The sequence below is a fragment of the Columba livia genome, chromosome 1 (assembly GCF_036013475.1).
Source record: "Columba livia isolate bColLiv1 breed racing homer chromosome 1, bColLiv1.pat.W.v2, whole genome shotgun sequence".
In the NCBI taxonomy this organism is placed as follows: domain Eukaryota; kingdom Metazoa; phylum Chordata; class Aves; order Columbiformes; family Columbidae; genus Columba; species Columba livia.
In genome coordinates, this window is record NC_088602.1 from 56,422,321 (window position 1) to 56,441,160 (window position 18,840).

The 18,840-nt window shown below is 41.3% G+C and overlaps 1 protein-coding gene across 4 annotated transcripts in view; it reads left to right on the forward strand.

Moving 5' to 3' along the window:
• The window catches only part of FARP1 (FERM, ARH/RhoGEF and pleckstrin domain protein 1), a 225,339-nt gene that overhangs the window by 179,551 nt on the left and 26,948 nt on the right, over positions 1-18,840 (forward strand). For 2 of the 4 annotated variants that reach the window (XM_065057309.1, XM_065057321.1), the window contains exons 14-16: positions 10,811-11,001; positions 13,089-13,178; positions 15,651-15,784. In XM_065057309.1, coding sequence (XP_064913381.1) covers positions 10,811-11,001; positions 13,089-13,178; positions 15,651-15,784 — 415 coding nt within the window. The remainder of the gene's footprint in view (positions 1-10,810; positions 11,002-13,088; positions 13,179-15,650; positions 15,785-18,840) is intronic. The other 2 variants (XM_065057313.1, XM_065057329.1) reach the window with 1 other exon arrangement.

Here is an 18,840-nt window from a genome sequence, read left to right on the forward strand (position 1 = left end):
TATTGTTTGGATTTTAAGTAAATATAAAATTCTGTAAGTGGTGTTTACTATTTTGAATCTTTTCAAATACTGTTTTCAGGCCTCATTTGTTCTGTCATATGCCTACAAAAATAATGGATTTATAGTTTTCCAAGAACAGACCTGCTGGTAGCTGAAGTTAGCTTAGTTGCTAATAAAGTATCTCAACACCTTTTTTTTCCCCTTTTGAATATTATTCTCCAAAATGAAATAGGAGGATTTCTCTCTGTTTTCTATCATCCAGCATTTTTTTCAACTTCAAATATTTAAGTAGTTGTTGTTTTAACACAGGTGGAATTCTTCCAGTTTGTAGAAATAAAGTTTGTAAATTACGTAGGAAATAATTTAAGATTAATCATTTTTGCAGCATTCTTATGCCACTGAAGTTCAGTTTAGTATCAGTAGACAAGCATTTAATTAAAAACGGTCTGTGGGCCAAATTCTTCTGCCAGACATGTGTGTTGTATCTGGGTGCTTGCCAAGAATGGTGAGAGAGCACTTTTAAATAGACGTTTTCACATAGGATCAGGTCCCTCGGAATTCATCTGGGAATTTGTTTCTGTGGGACAAATACAAGAGACCTTGGAGGGAAAGCAGAAACCTTTGGGCAAGACTGTGAATGAAATGAGATGAGGGAATTCTTGTTCTAGTTCGCAAAGCACAGGGGGTAAGTGGAGTCTGTCAGTTCGATTTAGACATTGCAAGTATCAATCTGCATACTCTGGTCAACATCAGTAGTCCAAGCACACCCATGTCTCAAGTGTGAAAGACATAGATAAAGACCCAGTAAAATATTTGATTCTGCCACCGATTCCAGTAGATTTTGGAGTGTGGCTGAGGGTACTTCAAATTTACCATTCTCAACTTTTTTATTTGCGAGAATTAAATTTTAAATTTCATACTCTTGAAGTGCCCAGCTATCCGTAGGCAGCTTCTACATATGAGGAGGCTGAATCCCAGCAAGATTGCGTAGCTATGTCTACCCTAAATGAGTAGTACGGAGCCAACCATCTTCTGTGCTTTCAGAGGATGTGGAGGAAGCCTCTTGTTGGGCTGTTCAGATGGCTTGTTACTCTGCTGAACCAACTCTGTCCACGTCATTGAATAAGGATGGAGTCTAGTTGCAAAAGCAGTTGAGGAGTTTGTCCCAAAATAATGCACAGATATGGTTAGCAACACGTGGATAAAAGCCACTCTGATTCTTTCTTTGCTGTTCCAAGTACTTGACCATGTTCGGTCATTGCTACAGTGAATGAAGAAAAAATCCTATGAGACAATTTTAAGTTTTCTCCAGCTCACCAGCATCTCAAACATATTATGTCCTGCTGGGCTCTTCTGAAAGTTTGGGTTTTTTTTTCATATTGGCATATCCTAGAATCTAGTTTTCCTCAGTGACCTGGGATATAAAATTTGGGGATAAATTTGGCTAGGTGAAGGAAGGATTGATAGTGGCAAATTGATGTAGGAGCCAGGACCTACATAGGATATTGCAGGTATGGAGTTTTGAATAATTTATATATGAATGGCCTAGCCTGCACTAGTTTTGGTTTAAGTCCATATCCCCTAGCAAACATATTCCTTGTGCATGACAGAAAGGGGTGTTCTCTGAAGATGATTTGTATTCAATGCTGCTGTTATCTCAAGCCACCCATAGCTCATAGGTCTAACTAGTCGGTACCGTCCCATTAACCATTGTAGTGCACACTAAATACAAATTATCGAAGAAAAACTGAAAGAGAAAATTCTGTAGCTGAATTTTTTTTTTTTTTACTGTAGCTGGAAGTTTTTAGGTTTGCTGTATTTGCTTGTACATTATGTGAGCTGTATGGACCTGAGATCAGTTAAATAGACGGATGAGCATAACAAGTTTCATGTTAATAATTTGAAAAATTAAATCAATCTACCAGTTTGCTTCGTGATTAAAGGGCATGCAAATTTAGACAGAATTTTATTGACAGAACAGCATTGGCAATGCTGAACATAATCATTAGAACCCAGCAAAGGGTGAAAAAACAATGGTTTGTGACTTAGTTCACTAAATGGGACCAATATTCTTAGACCAAACTGCTTCAGGACCTGTATTTTCCCCCTTGAATATTTGTAGGGCTGGTTTCTGTTTGCACAGGTGTTTGTGGAGCAGCTTTTATTAGTTACAGCAGCTGTAGTCATCCTGAAGCAATAGCATTCATGCCAGAAGTTCCTCTCTGGACTCTCTGTCTGTACATACAATTACTTGGTGGTGACCAGAGAAAGTCAAATGCAAAATGGGGCAGACAGATCTATAAAGCTGCTCATAGCTCCTCCTTTTCTTGACTAAGAAGCAGAGATGTTTAAAATTCTGTTGTCTTCTGTCGCACGATAAACTCACACACATGCAGAGTCTCCATCGTCAACTAGAAATTTCTTCGGGGGGATGGGCTCCAGGGTTGAAAAGACAAAAGAAAAGAGAAGAATAGGAAATCTTTTAAGCCTGCTGAAAATGTCTGTCCTTATTTATTCACAGATCCCTTTGGCACAGTATGCTCTCCACTCTTTTCCAGGGAGTTTAAAGTCCCAGTAGTTTTTTAGGGTATCCTGAGACCAAGAGTAGTTGTTGATCAGTTGAACTGATGAAGCAGACCTGATTTTGGATGTTGAAAACCAATGATCAGATCTCATAAGTATGATTTAAAGGTGATTAGCATGAATTTTGGCTATTTCCAGAATAGTTCTTCAAAAGAATACAGGATGTCTGACCTGTAAATTGTCAAATACCATCTTTGTTTAACTAGTCTTATTTTTAATAAAGAAGCATTAGACTGCTGTCAGAGGTGAGTTTAGAATGAAATTTTAATTGCTGCCATTTAACTTCTACCAATGAAAAACAAAGTAACAATCTAGTTTTTCCTGGCTTCCATACATGTGTGAAGGAGTTGGGTGTCACCTTTGTGCACGAGGACATAGAGCACTGGAGATCCACCTCATTCAGCAACATGGTTGTTACCAGCTGGCAGGGGCAGTAAGTGTGAAAGAAAGAGGTTCCGTGTTCAGATGTGTATAAAGTGAAGGAAGCCAAAGCCCCATTTAGTCTTCCAATGATGCTTTTCTCTCTGAACAGTGTGGTTTCTCAAGGCAGCTTCTGTAGATTTTAGCACATCTCTTTTCTCTTCATTTAGGGGATCAATCCTCTTCTCCGTACCAAACAAGAGGGTCCCTAAATATAGGAGGGAAATAGAGTCTTTTGGAACAATTTTTAATATTTTAATTTTTAATATATACACCTTTTCTTCTGCCGTCAGACACAAGTGGTAGGAGAAGAGTCCTTTTGTCAGAAACCCAGCTGTTTGTTGGTGACTCCTACTTGATGATGGTTTGGGGGTTTCTGATTGTAAGTGGCTGATGCACAGTGTTGACATCAGGAGATCCCAAAGATTAGACTGATGTGTGATTTTTCTCCAGTGTGGGTAGCAGCAGACTGGTTTTAGTCAAACTACATTAGGAAAAAATTTTGCCTGTGCTGTCAGGTTCTGGAGAGGAAGGAAATTAAAATTAACTAAATCTTTCCTCTTCAATTTTAGTAATTTCTATAAATTTCTATAGTTGCTGAAATACTCCTAGACAGGGGCACAGATTTTATTTACTTACTTATAAGGGAAATTATTCTTTTGCAACATGTGGATTCTGATCAAAGGCATCTTCTGCATTCCTCCCTACGGTTAGGCTGTGTGGTGCCATTGATATTTCAAAATACAGAACTTCTTAAAAATCAAAAATATCATATGAATAAAAAGCGTAGTGTGGGTGACAAATAGCAGTTCTTTAGAGGATTTTTGTCTTATAAATCTGTGGTCTATAAAGGGTATGTAGAATAAACTTGTCTTACGTTGTTTGTTATTAAAAGCAGCGAGCACTTTCTTTTAAATGTTACGAGATCTGGAAAGTCTGTGTGCCTGGCTGAGCTGTGATGAACAGGCATGTTTTTCCTCAAGTATGTATGTAAATAATGGTGGTGTTACTGCAGTAAAGGGGGTGAAGACCTTAGGATCATAGATTTGCATTGCATGGTGGTAAATGCTAAGTTTGCTCTAGAATGATTTGAGTTTTAAGGTGTAATCTTTATTGATTTTTTTTTTTTTTTTTTTTTTTTACGTTTTGGGCCCTGACAACCATAAAAATCCACAGTTCCTCCTGATAAAAAATTAACTCTAAAGCCAGTAAAGATACAGCTGTCACTGATTGAATATGGAAGGCTGAAGGAAAATGTATGCTTTCTGATTCAAGAGCTTTCAAGCTTGTTAAAATTAGATTAGGTTCTTTCTTTAAAATGCTGCAAATCCTGTTTTGAGAAGAAGACAGGTTTTTGCCTTTGATGGTTTACAGCAAGATCAGAGGTAGGTCTCTCTGTGTAGTTCAGTGGATGTTAGAGCTCATGCCTGTTGCTCTTCCATGAGGCACTTAAAAATCTTTGATTAGCTGAATCCTTATTTTTCCCCTTTCCTGCTAAAAAACTCACCTGGACCCACTAACAAAAGTTCATAAGCTTGGCAGTGTTTCACCTATTCAGCCCTTTCCTGATTTCTCTGTGTGCACATGCATAAATTTTTTAAATAAATCTCGATAGTCCAAATTAATTTTTTAAACTGAAAATGCTGGAACTTCATTCTCATTTTTGTCATTTGTTTAATACCGTTTAAAGAGAAACATTTTTTTTTCGTTTCATTGTATGCACTGTTTTGTCAGCATGTACCTCTCTGGGTGAAAAAGCCTTTTCAATGTTCTGTCTATCCTCAAAGCATGGTGTATCTTCTGTTCCTTGCATTGTTTGGAGCACTGTCTCAATGTCCTTTTACTGCAGAAATACCTATTTGTATCGGGAGTACCTAATTCCTCTTATTACAGTGATCCTGTCTCATAGAGCACTCCTTACCTCAGGACTGGGGAAAACCCAACACCAGGTTGTGAATCTCAAGTTGAACAACCACACCATGTTGAGGAGCAGAAGAGTGGAGGGCGAGGGGGAAGAAGGTCTTTGTCCCAGGGTGTTTGGGCTCCATTGAGCACGATCAAATTGCCCTTCATTTCCTAATGAGGGCTGCACCCAATGATGATCTGATTGAGGCCACCTGCCATAGCTCGTCAGCAGGATCACTGCAGTCTCGGGGAGATGTCATGTTTAAATGGACAGTATCTGTGCTACAAGCTTACATGGGGGCCGAACATTTCCAATTCTGTTGCAACACTGTGTCATGTTGGTTTAAAGACAGACGAACAAAAGCAAACCAACCCCTAACCCTGGATATAGGAGGGAATCCTTCTATAGGTTGCTCTATTTCTGTCTGGAAAGATCAAGGCTAGACAAAGGGCTGATGCCCAGTGACCTTGTATTCTTCCCAGACTGTAATGGGCTTTGTTCTTAAGATGTAAATATACCCTGATGTAGGCCACCAGCAGTTACTGTCTAATTTCGCACTCACCACTGTCTAATACTGCTGTATACCAACAAAGCATGGACTTTTACCAGCTGGGCAGGTTGCTGGCTACTAAACCAACACCAAGCTTGATGGGACTGTAAGCATGTCAAGCCATTTAACTGTGTATGCATGGAATTAATTTTTTTAATTATTATTATTTTTAGTTTTACCTGTACTGAAGGCTTTTACTCATTCTAACTGGTATTTTGCTGTAAAACTGTCATTGGTTTAATTGTTCTGTCCATTTGCTGGCTGATGCTTTGTCCTAAATAGGAGGAAATTGGTTCATTGAGAAGGTGCACCTTTCTCCCAAATCCCTGCCATGGGCATGCACTTTGAAGCTCTGAAGTCAAAGTGAACCTTTCTTCCTGTCATGTTTCTCTTCAAGCCAGGCAGGGTTATTGGTTATGTGTGACATCAGATCTCTTCCTGGGCTGTTTTTTCTTTCTGTTCCTCCTGAAATTCTTTGGTACTGCATTTAGGGATGTTTGTACATAAATTTCTGACTGATGTATGACTACTTTTCAAGATCTTTAATTCTAACAAACCGTATCCAACACTCCAACTTGTTTTATTTAATGGGAAAGTGCAGCTTGATGAAGTGGTCCCTCTCAAGCTTCTGTGGAAGTGAGTGGGATTTCATTAATGTGTTGAGGGAGAACAGTGCAGAATCTTCAGGCCATAACTCTGTTAGTTTAGCAGTGCAGCTGTGCCTGGTTCACAGCTGGGGAGAGGAAGGGTGGACACCCTTATTAAGCTCTTCTCCAATACAAGGTACTTCAGTCATCGGTGAAGTGCATACAAAAACTCCTGCCACTTCATCTGGTGCTATCTGTCCCCCATGTCATTTTGTACTGTGTCTTTCTCTTACCAAAACTTTTAGGTAGAATTTAGAGGTATGCAACCACTGTGACTATGGAAGATTAAGCTAGACCTGTGTGGCCAAAGCAGTGACAGCTCTGTCAGATATTTTCTCATTCAAGAGCCTTCCTAAGTGTATGCTCAGTAATGCAAAGGACAAAGGGACAACAGCTTGGTTTTCATCTGTGAGGCTGGAGTTTAGAAAACACTCATCTACCCTTCAAAGCAGAGTTACTGGCATCTGGACATCACCAGCTTTCCCTGACTGCACAGCAGGCCTAAGAGAGAATAACCCCTGCAATGTTCCAGGTATTGAGAAATGTGCTTTTCTGGCTCTCAACGGATTTTCTTTTCTGATTATAAACCTTGAGAACAGTAGAACCCTTAACAGCTGAGTTAGAGTGAGCACTGTAGCTGTGCATGCAGTTTTTCAGCAAAACTTCAGTCACCTTCGGTAATGGTTGATGTTTCCTCTTAGTTTCCATAACTGACTCATTTTTACTTCTTGGTGCTTCACAGAGGAGGCACATACCCAGGAGCATCTCACCACTGCTCTACTCTTCCTTCCAGTTAAAACACAGTGTGTAGGGATTGGAATTTTTTTATTTTGGAGCAGATGTAGGAACACTGAATGGCAGGATTTAATTACTCAGGAGTTCCAGGAGAAAAGGAGTAGAGGAGAAGTATCTTCAGGATACATTGAGTCCCATTTATTTTCCTCACAAAAATGAGAGTCCTCCCTTATTAGGTTAAAATGTCAAACTAAGGATTTTAGATCATCTCATGCTGTCTCTGTAGTCAACAAAGAAAGAGGCAGCGGGCAGTTCAGCTCACCTGTGGCTTGAATGAACTTCTGGGAGGGACTTCCTTCATCAACTGAGAAGTAGTGATTTGAACTTTTTTCCCTCTGGTGCTGGGTGTCTTTCAACGCTCAGCCAGCCCAGGTCTCCATAGACACCAACCTCAGCACCAGTCCCTGTGGTTTAACATCTGTGTGTGATGGGAGCCTAAAGTTGGTGCTGCTGGTGGGATGGCACACAGCCAGCCCAGCCTGACCCTCTCTGGCTGGTCATCCCTAGCTTGTGACACTCCTTTGCATTTCCACTGCCACACTGCTCCAAGCAACTGTGACGTGTGTTTTGACAGAGTTACAGCTATTAAATATTTGATTTTAGCCACTGGCTTCATTTTACTTAGCATATGGAACATGTATGTTGATGGGGAGTGATATGAGACACGTGTAAAGCTAGGGCGATAACCCATACATTCATGTCCTGTGGCTGTGTAAAATGCCATTTTCATTTCATAGGCTTTTTTTTTTCCAAGTTAGCTTTCAGTCAAGGCTTAGTTTTTCTGTCACCTTCCCTACTGCAGCACCTTTCCCCCATGTCTGGAGAGTTAACTAGCTCAGTGGAGCTAAGAACCACTCCAGGTATTCTGGCATTGCTGGGCTAATCTGGCATACCGTGGTACAGTGCATTCTTATTATTTGCCACTGTCATAAACCAGTGTTTGTTTCTGTTCTTAAAACCAAGCTCAGAAAAAAAGAAAAAAATGAAGCACATGTTTAATTCTGACTCAATTATAGCATGTGTTTAAGCAATCTTTAGATAAATATCGTATTGTACCTGTCTCTTTGTTTGTATATGGGTGGCTCCGTTATATTTGAAAGATGGCCTAAGTCTGAATCAAAGTAAAAATCACTTGAAGTACGAGCAAAGACAGTTCCATGTTAGCAGCTGCAAGCCTTAAATTTAGGCCTCCCATGCAGTGATATCTGGCAGCTGACACGTTAATAATTGCCTGTCAATCAATGAATCCTTTAGGGTAAAATGTGAGGAATTTCAGTACCTTGTAAATAAAATTGGTCTTCTCCCTTCTGCTTCTGTTTATATTCTGCAGTATGTAGTTGATGAGTAGAGCCTGTGTTAATATGCTCTTCTGTGGCAGGAGGTCAGATGGAACAGTGAGAAAAAACCTTTAGGTTAGTGCAGGTTATTTGTTGTTCACCTCCATCTTTGCAGCATTGCCGTGACCCATCAGTGTGACACATGTCGTGACTGATTGGTGATGGGGGAGAGAAGATCACCCATTTTCGTTTCTTCATTACTTACTTTCTCAAAGCAGAATGAGTTTGTTTCCCACCTTTACCAGAACAATATCCAATGTGTTGATCTTTATGGCTGTCTTGGTTGTAATTAGGCCCCAGAATGTGCTAACAGCATTTTGAGGCCTGTTTTATAATATAGCCACTTTATTATACCTAGCTTTAACTTTCACCTGTTCAGCATATTGGTGGATGGGGTCTAACTGAACTCTTGCTTTTAGGTGGTGGTGGTTGGATTTGGTCACTGCTCATGTCCATATTGACACCAAAAAGGAGAATGTAGCATTTCAACCTGCTGCAAAATAGCTTGGAAAATGTCAGTGATGTATTGATGTGCAAGTCTTTAATCAATGGGGTATATATGCTGTGAGCCACCAGGCACATTTTTTGTGATACTTTCCATAATACTTTTCCCAAGTCGTGTCTTCCAAGCGTGGGTTAGGAAGTCTTTTTAGTTCATTGTCCATTTGATATTTTATAGTTTGAAATATTTGAGCTGTACTAATAAAAATTCAAGTACATCAGAAGTTAGATCTAGGATTATAAATAGGTAGGTAGATATGTCTATATATCTATATCTATCACAGATAGGTGCTATTTAACTTCTAGACTATAATGCCTGTGAACTTCTCACAGAGGTGCAAATCATTTATTCACTGTCATATGACAGTCATAGTGCCAGAATTTGTTTCCACATTTGAGGCAATATCACTTTTCTTATTTCTTTTGTAATGTAGAGTTAAGTACTTTTAACCTTACAACCTTGCTATTAATCTGTTTCACTATTTCTCAATGATGAATTCCATTTCTTTTGAAAACACTGTATGCAGTTGTGTGCTAGTGTCAATAAAATTGACATTTGTGTAACAAGCTGTGGCATTTTCTCAAATTTCACTGAACATTGATTTAGTGTGAAACTGTTGCTAAATCCTTTCTTGCTAGCTGTAATAATACAGACCTTTATTTCAGACAAATACTGCTTTGACTTTGATTTATAATAGGCTACATAACTGTCATGATTACTTAAACTGATAACTGTATTGTTTTTTTTCCTTCTCTTTTCAAAGGAATGACATAAACATGAACTGGTTTGGAATTGGAAAACATTCGTGTTCTAGCACTAAATCTTGAGTTCTTCCAGAAAATAAATAGGTTTTACTACTTGGCCTAATTATATTTATTGATACCTCTGTTTACTGGAGTATCTCAACTGTGTTGTAGCAAAAGGAACACTTACCTATCATAATCTAGGGAGGACATAAACACATAATAGCAAAATGTATTTGACCTTAATGATATACAGTGATGTGTATGTTTTACATTTAATTCTACACAGCCTATTAGCTGTGGTAATTGAGGGCTTGTCACGTTTTTTGTTGGATTTTAATGTATGATGCCAAAAAGGTACAGACTGTAAATGTTCTTCCACATGACGGATCCATCTTCTAAAACAGGTTGAGATTTTCAGAGGTTTGAAGGAGGGGGTAACTGGGAGAATGCTGGGCATTTTTGGCAAGCTCTTTCCTATGTGCAGTCAGTAGTCTGGCTGCCTCCCAGAAGACAAAATGCTAATTTCAGTAATATTTAATGTAGTGTATATGAATCCATGGGAGTGTAATTAATTGTCTAATTAATATTTCTAATCCAGAATTAAATGGGACTTTATACCTGTGATAATCTAAAGTTGTCATGCTTTGTGCATTAAAAATATTGCTTTTCTTATGTAAATGTAATGCTAGCATTTCCATCCCAAACAATCAGAGGAGCATGGAAAGACCTACAAGGTATAATATACATACTTGTGTTGTGTGTAGAAACTGGGGAACTAGTAGTTTTCTCCCTTTGTGTTGGATCTGACTGGTCTTAGCAGCATTACTGCTGTAGAAAGTCATAGTTTCTTTTTCTCTAGACTTCCACTAGATAAATTTGTTCTAACTTGTGTCCTGTAGTTCCCTATGAAGTATTGATTTGAGTCTTTGAGTTTCTACTTTGCTACAAAGAATGGCACTCCTAGGGTGACTCCCTTATTGTTGTATTTATTCTCTTTCATAGAGTGGGTTACAATGGTGAAAAATTTTGTATTAATTTGATGTTTAGTAGTAAATATTGCAGCTCAGTCATATATGCCTTGATCCCTTCCCTACAGAGACACTAATTTCAGCCAGTTTCATCAGCTAAAAGAATGCTCCAGTCCCTTGGTTAATGCAAGTGGATGGAGTTCCTCTGGCTTCAAATACATTTGGACTAGTTTGAGGACCCCGATGGCTGTGTCTTGTAGTGTAATTTCACATGCTGCAGCTTAAGCTTGTAACGCTTTTTGGTGCTTTCTAGAGAGACCCTGTCCTAACTGATTTTTCTTTTACATTTTTTTTAGCAGGTTCTCTGACTGGCAGCCCTCACCTTTCAGAGCTTTCCATCAATTCCCAAGGAGGACCATCGGTGGCAAACATGTCTTTATCTCCAAACTTGAGCCCTGATGCCAAACAGTCATCTCCCTTGATCAGCCCTTTGCTGAATGACCCATCGTGCATCAGGACTGATGATGAAGAAGAGGTCAAAAGAAAGGTAAGGCAGAGACAGTTGACCTGGGCTCTCTTTTCCACGTTGTGTTTACAATGAAGGTGGTAAAACACTGGCACAGGTTGCCGAGAGAGGTGGTAGATGCCCCGTCCCTGGAGACATTCAGGTCCAGGCTGGATGGGGCTCTGAGCAACCTGATCTAGTTGAAGATGCTCATTGCAGGGGGCTGGACTAGGTGACCTGTGAAGGTCCTTTCCAACCCAAACTATTCTATGATTCTATGTGTTGCAACTACTGCGGTTTGTCAAAATTAATATTTAGACTCCCTGCAGCTTCCCCATCACAGACCCACATAGATAACTTGAGTTTGGTCACTTGGTATCTGCTTTCCTTGGTCACAGTGCATCCAAGAGCATCCCTGGTCTCCCAAAGCCAAGCTCACAGTTTGGAGCAGCTCAGGCCAGAACCAGAGAACTGCTGTAGCTGCAGGCTCTGTGCCCTGGATTCATCCTCCTGAACAGAGGTGCAGGAGTTAGTGGCACCAGCTCCTCTTTGAGCAGCAGAGAGAAGACAGGTAGCTCTATGTCCCTAAGGTTAATGTGGGATAAATCTGGGCTAGACCTGTAGGTTGCAACCTTAAGAGCTTTTTTTGACAGCATCTCCTATAAATCTAGCTTATCTTTAAGGACTGGAGTTAGGTATTTTGTTGTAACAGAACAGTGAACTCCAGTCCCTTATTGCAGGGAAAACTTCCAGGCAACAGAAGGAAAAGGAACAGCTCTGAGCCTGTGCAGAAGTGTCCAGCCCAAGCTCTCCAGGCTGTCTCTGCTGGGAGCACCACTGAGAGTGTTTGGTTGTGGGCGTAGAAAATGCTCTCTTTGAGCCACAGCCTCCAGCATTCAGCTGGGAATATTTGGCTCAGCCCTGCCATTACAGCAAAGCCATAAGGGAGCATCACATCCAAAACTGCTTTTTGAACACAGAAGTGATTCTGTCTGAGCCAGGGTGTTCTGGGTGTCTGCTGGCTCGTATCTCCTGTGCTGCAGGGCGAGGGGGGGTTGCTCATGTCCTTCTGTTGCCTGCTTTTTCTCCTGAGCTTGGAGGAACTCAGATGGCTTTGCTGGAAAGTGGGAGCATGTGTAAGGAGGATCTCTCTTCCCACTGTGCATAGTTAGCAAGATACATGAGAGAAATTTGAGAAGAAGAAAAGCCAAGAATCAGTTAATAGACTCACGATTCTCTGTCAGTCTGAGTTACAGCAGCCAGTGACGGCTGTAGCTTTTACCAGCTGATGATGGTTCCCCTGGGGTTGTTTACTGACTGGGAAATGCCCACACAGTCTCTCCTTGCATCCCTTTCTAGTGCATCCTCTGTATCCTTGATCTTCAGGAAGGAAATGTAGAAGCAAAAGATCTATGGATGTTTTGCTCTTCCCTTTTGCTTCCTGAGCAACACAGAGCAAGATCAGTTAAGAATCTTTTGGCTCTTCAGAATTAAGAGGTCACAACCACTTTGGCCTCCTGGTTAACACAGGAAGATTTGTTGTGAGGTTTTTTTCCCTGAAATTTGAAATCTGTAGCCTATCCAAAAATCCTTCCCCTTTCCCACTGTTAGGTTGTCTGGCCACACTGGGAAAATCTTACAGATTTGATTTTATGTTGGTTTGTTGTTATTGTTGTTGGTTTTGTTGTTTTTGTTTTGTTTTTTTTTTTGAGAGAGTATTTTTGCTGTGGATTCCTACCCTGATGATGAAACTTATAATAATCAGATAGTAATTTGTCATTTTGTCATATGGTTATCTAGGCTGCAAGGGATTTCTTTGTGAACTTCAGAATATGTCCTGCTCCAGATACGCAGAATAAACTGAAAGGAATATCAGTGCCCCAAAGCCGTAAAAATCACCTTGGCAGGAAAAATAAAAGTCTCTCAAGAACCCACAGAAAGTGCTTGTTCTGTTGCGTTTGCAAGGACGGATTGTTTGCAAGGCTTAGGAATGTTCAGGCATGAGTCAGTAACCACAAGCAAGGGTCACTAGTTTGTAACTCTCTTGGTGATGGTTGTCTGCAGTTTTTTTCCTACAGAAAGCAGCTCCATAAAAGCAGATGAAAACCTAATGTGTTTGCAATTTGCAGAAATTCCCAAGTGAGAAAGCTTACTTCATTGCGAAAGAAGTAGCAACCACAGAACGAACATACCTGAAGGACCTTGAAGTCATCACATCGGTATGTTTACTTGAGCATTACTCATAAACATGTGAAGCTCTAGACAGCAGTAGTATTTTGTCTGCTCCATTTAACATCTTAACTCTTTCATGTTACTTTTATATTCTGCACTGTAAGTATGTTCTGCAGTGCACAGGAGTACAGCTCTAGGGAGGAAATAATACAAAAAGCAGAAAGTGCAGATTTGCACTTGTGGTTAGTAACATGCACTACGAAACTATATCAGGTTGAGGGACTTGGGACACAGTTCAGTTATTTTTTCTTGCTCTCATACTTTGTGGTTGTAATTACTAAAAATGCCTGTGGGCTTTCAGTGGCTTCTCTTAAAACTGAAGTAGCTCCCGAGGGAGACATATAAATGTTTTCTCCTGGATTGAATGCCCTCCTTTTAACATGAAATGTGGAGTACCTCTTTGAATTATTCTGATTTTTCAGAAAGTGAAATGGTCTGTTAAACGAGTCATTAATCTGTAGCATCTCAACAGAGTTTGATTGTTAAAATCACCACGGCAAATATGTGCCTTTTTTTGCACGAGCACCAATGATCTTGTTTAACTTCCAAGAATAATGTGTGCAGGATTTGACCTTAAATGACAATTGTCTGTAAAAAGGCACTGGATCCAAAACCTCTCACAGTATTCTAGCAGTGCTGCCAGCTCCAGGCCTCCCATCTCTTCAGTCACCCAGTGTGTGAAACTCGGTGAGGTCCATTGCTACCTCCTGCATCAAGTGCTGTGGTAAGGAGGACATGCTGCTGGGAAGAGTCTGTTGTTACAAGCTGGGAATCAGGGAGAGACACCTCCCCAGCTTCTCATCTGTTCCAGGAGCCTACATGGCAGACGCAGTTGTTCTGACGCCAACTTAGGGCAAATGTTGGCTGGAACAGAATGGTCCTTACAGGCAGCAAGAGGAAATGGCCTTAAATTGCACCAGGGGAGGTTCAGATTGGATATTAGGAAAAATGTATTCACATACAGGGTTGTCAGGCATTGGAACAGGCTGCCCAGGGAAGTGGTGGAGTCACCATCCCTGGAGGTGTTTAAAAGATGTGCAGATGAGGTTCTTAGGGACATGGCTTAGTACCAGAGTTAGGTTATGGTTGGACTCAATTATCTTGAGGGTCTCTTCCAACCAAAATGGTTCTGTGATTCTAAGATGGCTATGGTTCCACCACCTTCTTATGCTGGCTTTCTGGGGAGGCCAGGCCAACAAGGGAAGAGACCAGGTTCTGTGGGATGGTGGTGGTTGCTGCAGTCTCAACGGCAGATATGCTGTTTTCATCTTCTATTTCACTCAGTGGCTGCCGAAACAGAAAGTTTTAGCTCTTCAGAGCTACCCTGGCCTTTATTCTTGTGGTAGGCAAATTTGAATTTGCTGTGTCGCAATAGGCATACAACTGGCTCTAAGCTAATCATCAGGCTCATCAGCTGTGCCCCACAGATGTCTGGCACAGGAAGCCACTGAGAGTGAACAGGTAGCCAGTGTCATTGGAAAAGGTAGGAGGGTTGAGTGTCAGACATTAATTTTGAGACTTGGGAGGTGTGCAGTTCTTCAACCTTAGCTGTGCTCAGTGCAGAAATAAAGCTGGGTAGAGGGAGGCTTGAGAGGGGTCTCTTTTTATCCCAGATCTGGGTGAGCTCAAGCTGATGCACTGTCAATCAAGACTTCTGTAACAACCTTCTATGGTCCCAGCAACCTTCTAGGCACTGCTGGAACATGATCATAGGTAGCTGGGACCCCTCAGGGCAGTAAGAAGGAAGTAGTGTCACCATGTCAAAGATAATAGTCTGTGCCACTGTGTCAAGCCTAGTCCCATGGCTTTACGTCACACATAGGTCTATTAGGGTGAAATAAAGAGAATATGGAGCAAAATGAAGCAGGAGCCTATTGCAGTCTTAACAGTGTTTGACACTGACCCTTCTATTTTCTGCTACTATCGTCTTGTCCTGGAAGTGCAAAGTACCATCCCTCTACTTGTTCACATTGCAAAGCACATGATGTTGTCTATCTGCACACAACAATATGGGCTTGAGAGTTTACTGTACCAGCTCCCATCAAAGGGATTTCAGACAGAATTCAACAAAAGAAAATGCAGGGTTTTTTTGGTTTGGTTTGGTTTTTACTGGAATGTTTGCAAGTATTGTAATACTCTTTCTCTTGTACCTACAACGGTTGCAAATTCACTTTGTATTGACCCCCAACCAGTTCTGGCTAGAGAATAATTTTGAAGATTTGATCAGTGGTGGCAAAGGGGAAGGGAGTTTCTTTTTTAGCTAGGCAAGGCCTGACTGCTGATAAAAGCACCAGTTCAGCATATAGGAGTGTCAGGGCTAGCCTGGGTTGTATTCCTAGTGCCAGCTAAATAAGGTCCTTGCCTGGGTTTGGTTTATTTGGGTTCATTGTACAAAGACAGCAAATGATCATACCTGCTGCATTCCACTCCTGATGATTTTGCTTCTTTGTTCTTTGTAGTGGTTTCAGAGTGCAGTGAATAAAGAGGACTGCATGCCTGAAGCACTGAAAAATCTAATTTTCTCCAACTTCGAACCTTTGCACAAGTTTCACACTGGTTTTCTCAAGGAAATTGAGCAGAGACTTGCTCTGTGGTAAGATTGTTGTTTGTTATTTAGCTGTGTTATTTCATGCAGTTTAGCATTTTTGCATTTCCTTTTTTCTAACTCTTTGTGATCTACTGTAGTGATTCATTTGTGAAAGTCACAGATGTTGACTGTTAACAGACTAGGCATATTGAATCATACTTTGTTCGTGTTTACTCACCAAACTCTGTTGTTCAAATATCTCAAGTCAGGTACAGACATATGCAAATGAGGTAATAATTCTGGATGAAGCTGTCTCTTGCCAAATGTCAGTGTTTCTATATGGCAGCTCTTCTGAAAAACACATTGCAAGCAAGGCTTATCAGTAGTAAAGAGGAAACAGCAATGAACCAAGTCCTGTTTCTGTCGAACAGGTGTAGGCTGGGGGGCATTTCAGAAACCAGCTTCTCATGCTGTAGCACCGCAGCTTTGGCATTCTCAGGGTCTGCAGTGCACTCTACAAACTGAGAGACTGTTGGAAGAGGACACTGGGCTTAAAAATCATCCGTCATTAGCATAATAGTGACATTTTTGTGAAATAACTCTGAAGTGAGTAATTCTTCCCTGGTAGGACTCTTAACTCCGTTTGTTTGACCGCTGATATCCGAGCAGAGGCAGCACTCTGAAGCCCTCCCCTTGCTCCGATTAGAGCTGTCTGGACTAGATTTTCATGCTCTGTGTAGGCATTTTTTGGTAATCTTGAGCGCTAGGAGCCCAGCTTTTCCTTTTTGGTTAGAAAAGTGACAATGGAGAGTAGAGCAGAGCAGACAGGCCAGATGAGTGCTAATCAGTTGAATGCCTCTTTTAACTAATGAATCAAAACAAAAGCAAAACATTGTCTTAGAGTGCGTGAGCTTAGTTCTTGTGACTTGATGAGCGAGGTCATTGAATGAGAGCACAACACATTGCAGACTAATGCTATCCAAACCCAGCCTGCTCAGTTCCAGAATTAGCGAATATTTTCTGGGGGGAGGGAAATGTCACGCTGCCTTTTAGAGCTGACGTCTTCACCCAGGACTCTGTGGCTTATGGTTCACATAAGGTTATTCCCAAGGCAATGTGCTGCACAGCAATTCTGCCTGTATCTCCTTTTTTTTCATTGGGCACTACTGTTTTAATCCAGTCAGGATTTTTACTGGTGTTAATTGCTTTCCAGTAAGGAGAATTTATTGCAGGTGCTCCAAGAAGGTTCTTTTGAATGTTATAAAATAGTGATTGTTTTTTCAGTCATGGTGTAGGATGGGACTAATCCCCAACTAGTTAGGGTGAAGGGTGCATGGTGAGAAAAGGAAAATTTATGCATCTAATAAAGGGCCAAGTTCTGCTCTAATCTGGTGAGCTCGGTGGGTGCTAAATCCTAGGGCACATGTTGAGATGGAGGTTCCCCCCATGTCCCCCTGCTTACTGGTGACATTACAGGTAGATGGCAACCTCTTGTTCAGGTGTTGTTTTTCAAAACTTGGATGATGCTGCAATAACAGCAGGCTGTGGAAAGGTAGTGTTGTACTAAGTAAGGGGAGTTATGTTAGAAGACAAAAAGAATTTTTAGGCTTTTAGACTTCCCAGGATCTTATTTTGTTTCTCCAAGTTAGATTTTTTTTTTCTAGAGCTGAGTGAGCCTTTTGTTTTCCAGTTTTAGCTTGTGTTGGAGGCTACAGTTTTACAGAGCGGTATATTGTATTTAAACTGCAGCTACTACATGATATAAAGAACTGATCTGCTACAAAGTTACTTTGCAATCCCAATTTGTTCAAAAATATTCTGCTGAGGTAACTGTGCCCCAGTAGGGCACCTCATTCTGAATTTGTCAGCTCAGCTATTGCATGTCCTTCCACTTAGTGTAAAGTCACTGTGAATTCTCTGTTGGTTGCTCTGATTCATTTGACAGAAACGTGATCATGTTCCTGCCCCTGGTCTGCATATAGTTTGCAACCAACAGCATGGGTTTACCTATCATAATACCAGTGGTGTAGAAAGTGTTTGTTTTTCAGGTTCTGGAAGATTTGAATTCGTGCCTTAGGAAGGGAGGCAGCTTTTCTGGCAGGTGTTGTTTTGAAGGTGTTGCTGGTTTTATAATAAAGCCACAGATGCCAAGATAAGCTGCAAGCAATAAACTCTATCCTATAGGGATTACTGTTTAATTAAACAGTGACTGTCAAAACCAAAAAGCCCCTCAGCATATAGAAGAAGCTGGTGGCAATGAGTAGGGAATTTCTTCAGCAGCGTGGTCAGGATAACTTAGCTCAATGCTACTGCCAAATGCAAGGTCTTGCATGTGGGTCAGGGGAATCTCTGGTATCAATACAGGTTGGGGGATGAAGGGATTGAGAGCAGCCCTGCGGAGAAGGACTTGGGGGTACTGGTGGATGAAAGATTGTGCCTGAGCTGGCAATGTGCACTTGCAGCCCAGAAGGCCAGTTGTATCCTGGGCCGCATCAAAAGCAGCATGGCCAGCAGGTCAAGGGAGACGATTCTGCCCCTCTGCTCCGCTCTGGTGAGACCCCCCTGGAGTCCTGTGTCCAGCTCTGGAGCCCTCAGTACAGGAAAGACATGGACCTGTTGGAGAGGGGCCAGAGGAGGCCACAGAAATGACCAGAGGGCTGGAACAGCTCTGCTGTGAGGACAGGCTGAGAGAGTTGGGGTTTTTCAACCTGGAGAAGTCTTCAAGGAGACCTTATTGTGGCCTTTCAGTACTAAAAAAGGGGCCTGTGAGAAAGATGGGGACAGACTTTTTAGCAGGGCCTGTTGTGATAGGACAAGGAGTAATGGTTTTAAACTAAAGGAGGGGAGATTGAGGCTAGACATGAGGAAGAAATTTTTTCACAGTGAGAGTGGTGAAACACTGGCCCAGGTTGCCCAGAGAGGTGGTAGATGTCCCATTCCTGGAGACATTCCAGGCCAGGCTGGACGGGGCTCTGAGCAACCTGATCTAGTTGAAGATGTTCCAGCTCATTGCAGTGGGGGTGGACCAGATGGGCTTTGAAGATCACTTCCAACCCAAACTATTCTATTATTATATGATGATACTTCTGTCTTTGGCCCTGGGTGGTTGGAAGCCAGTGGGC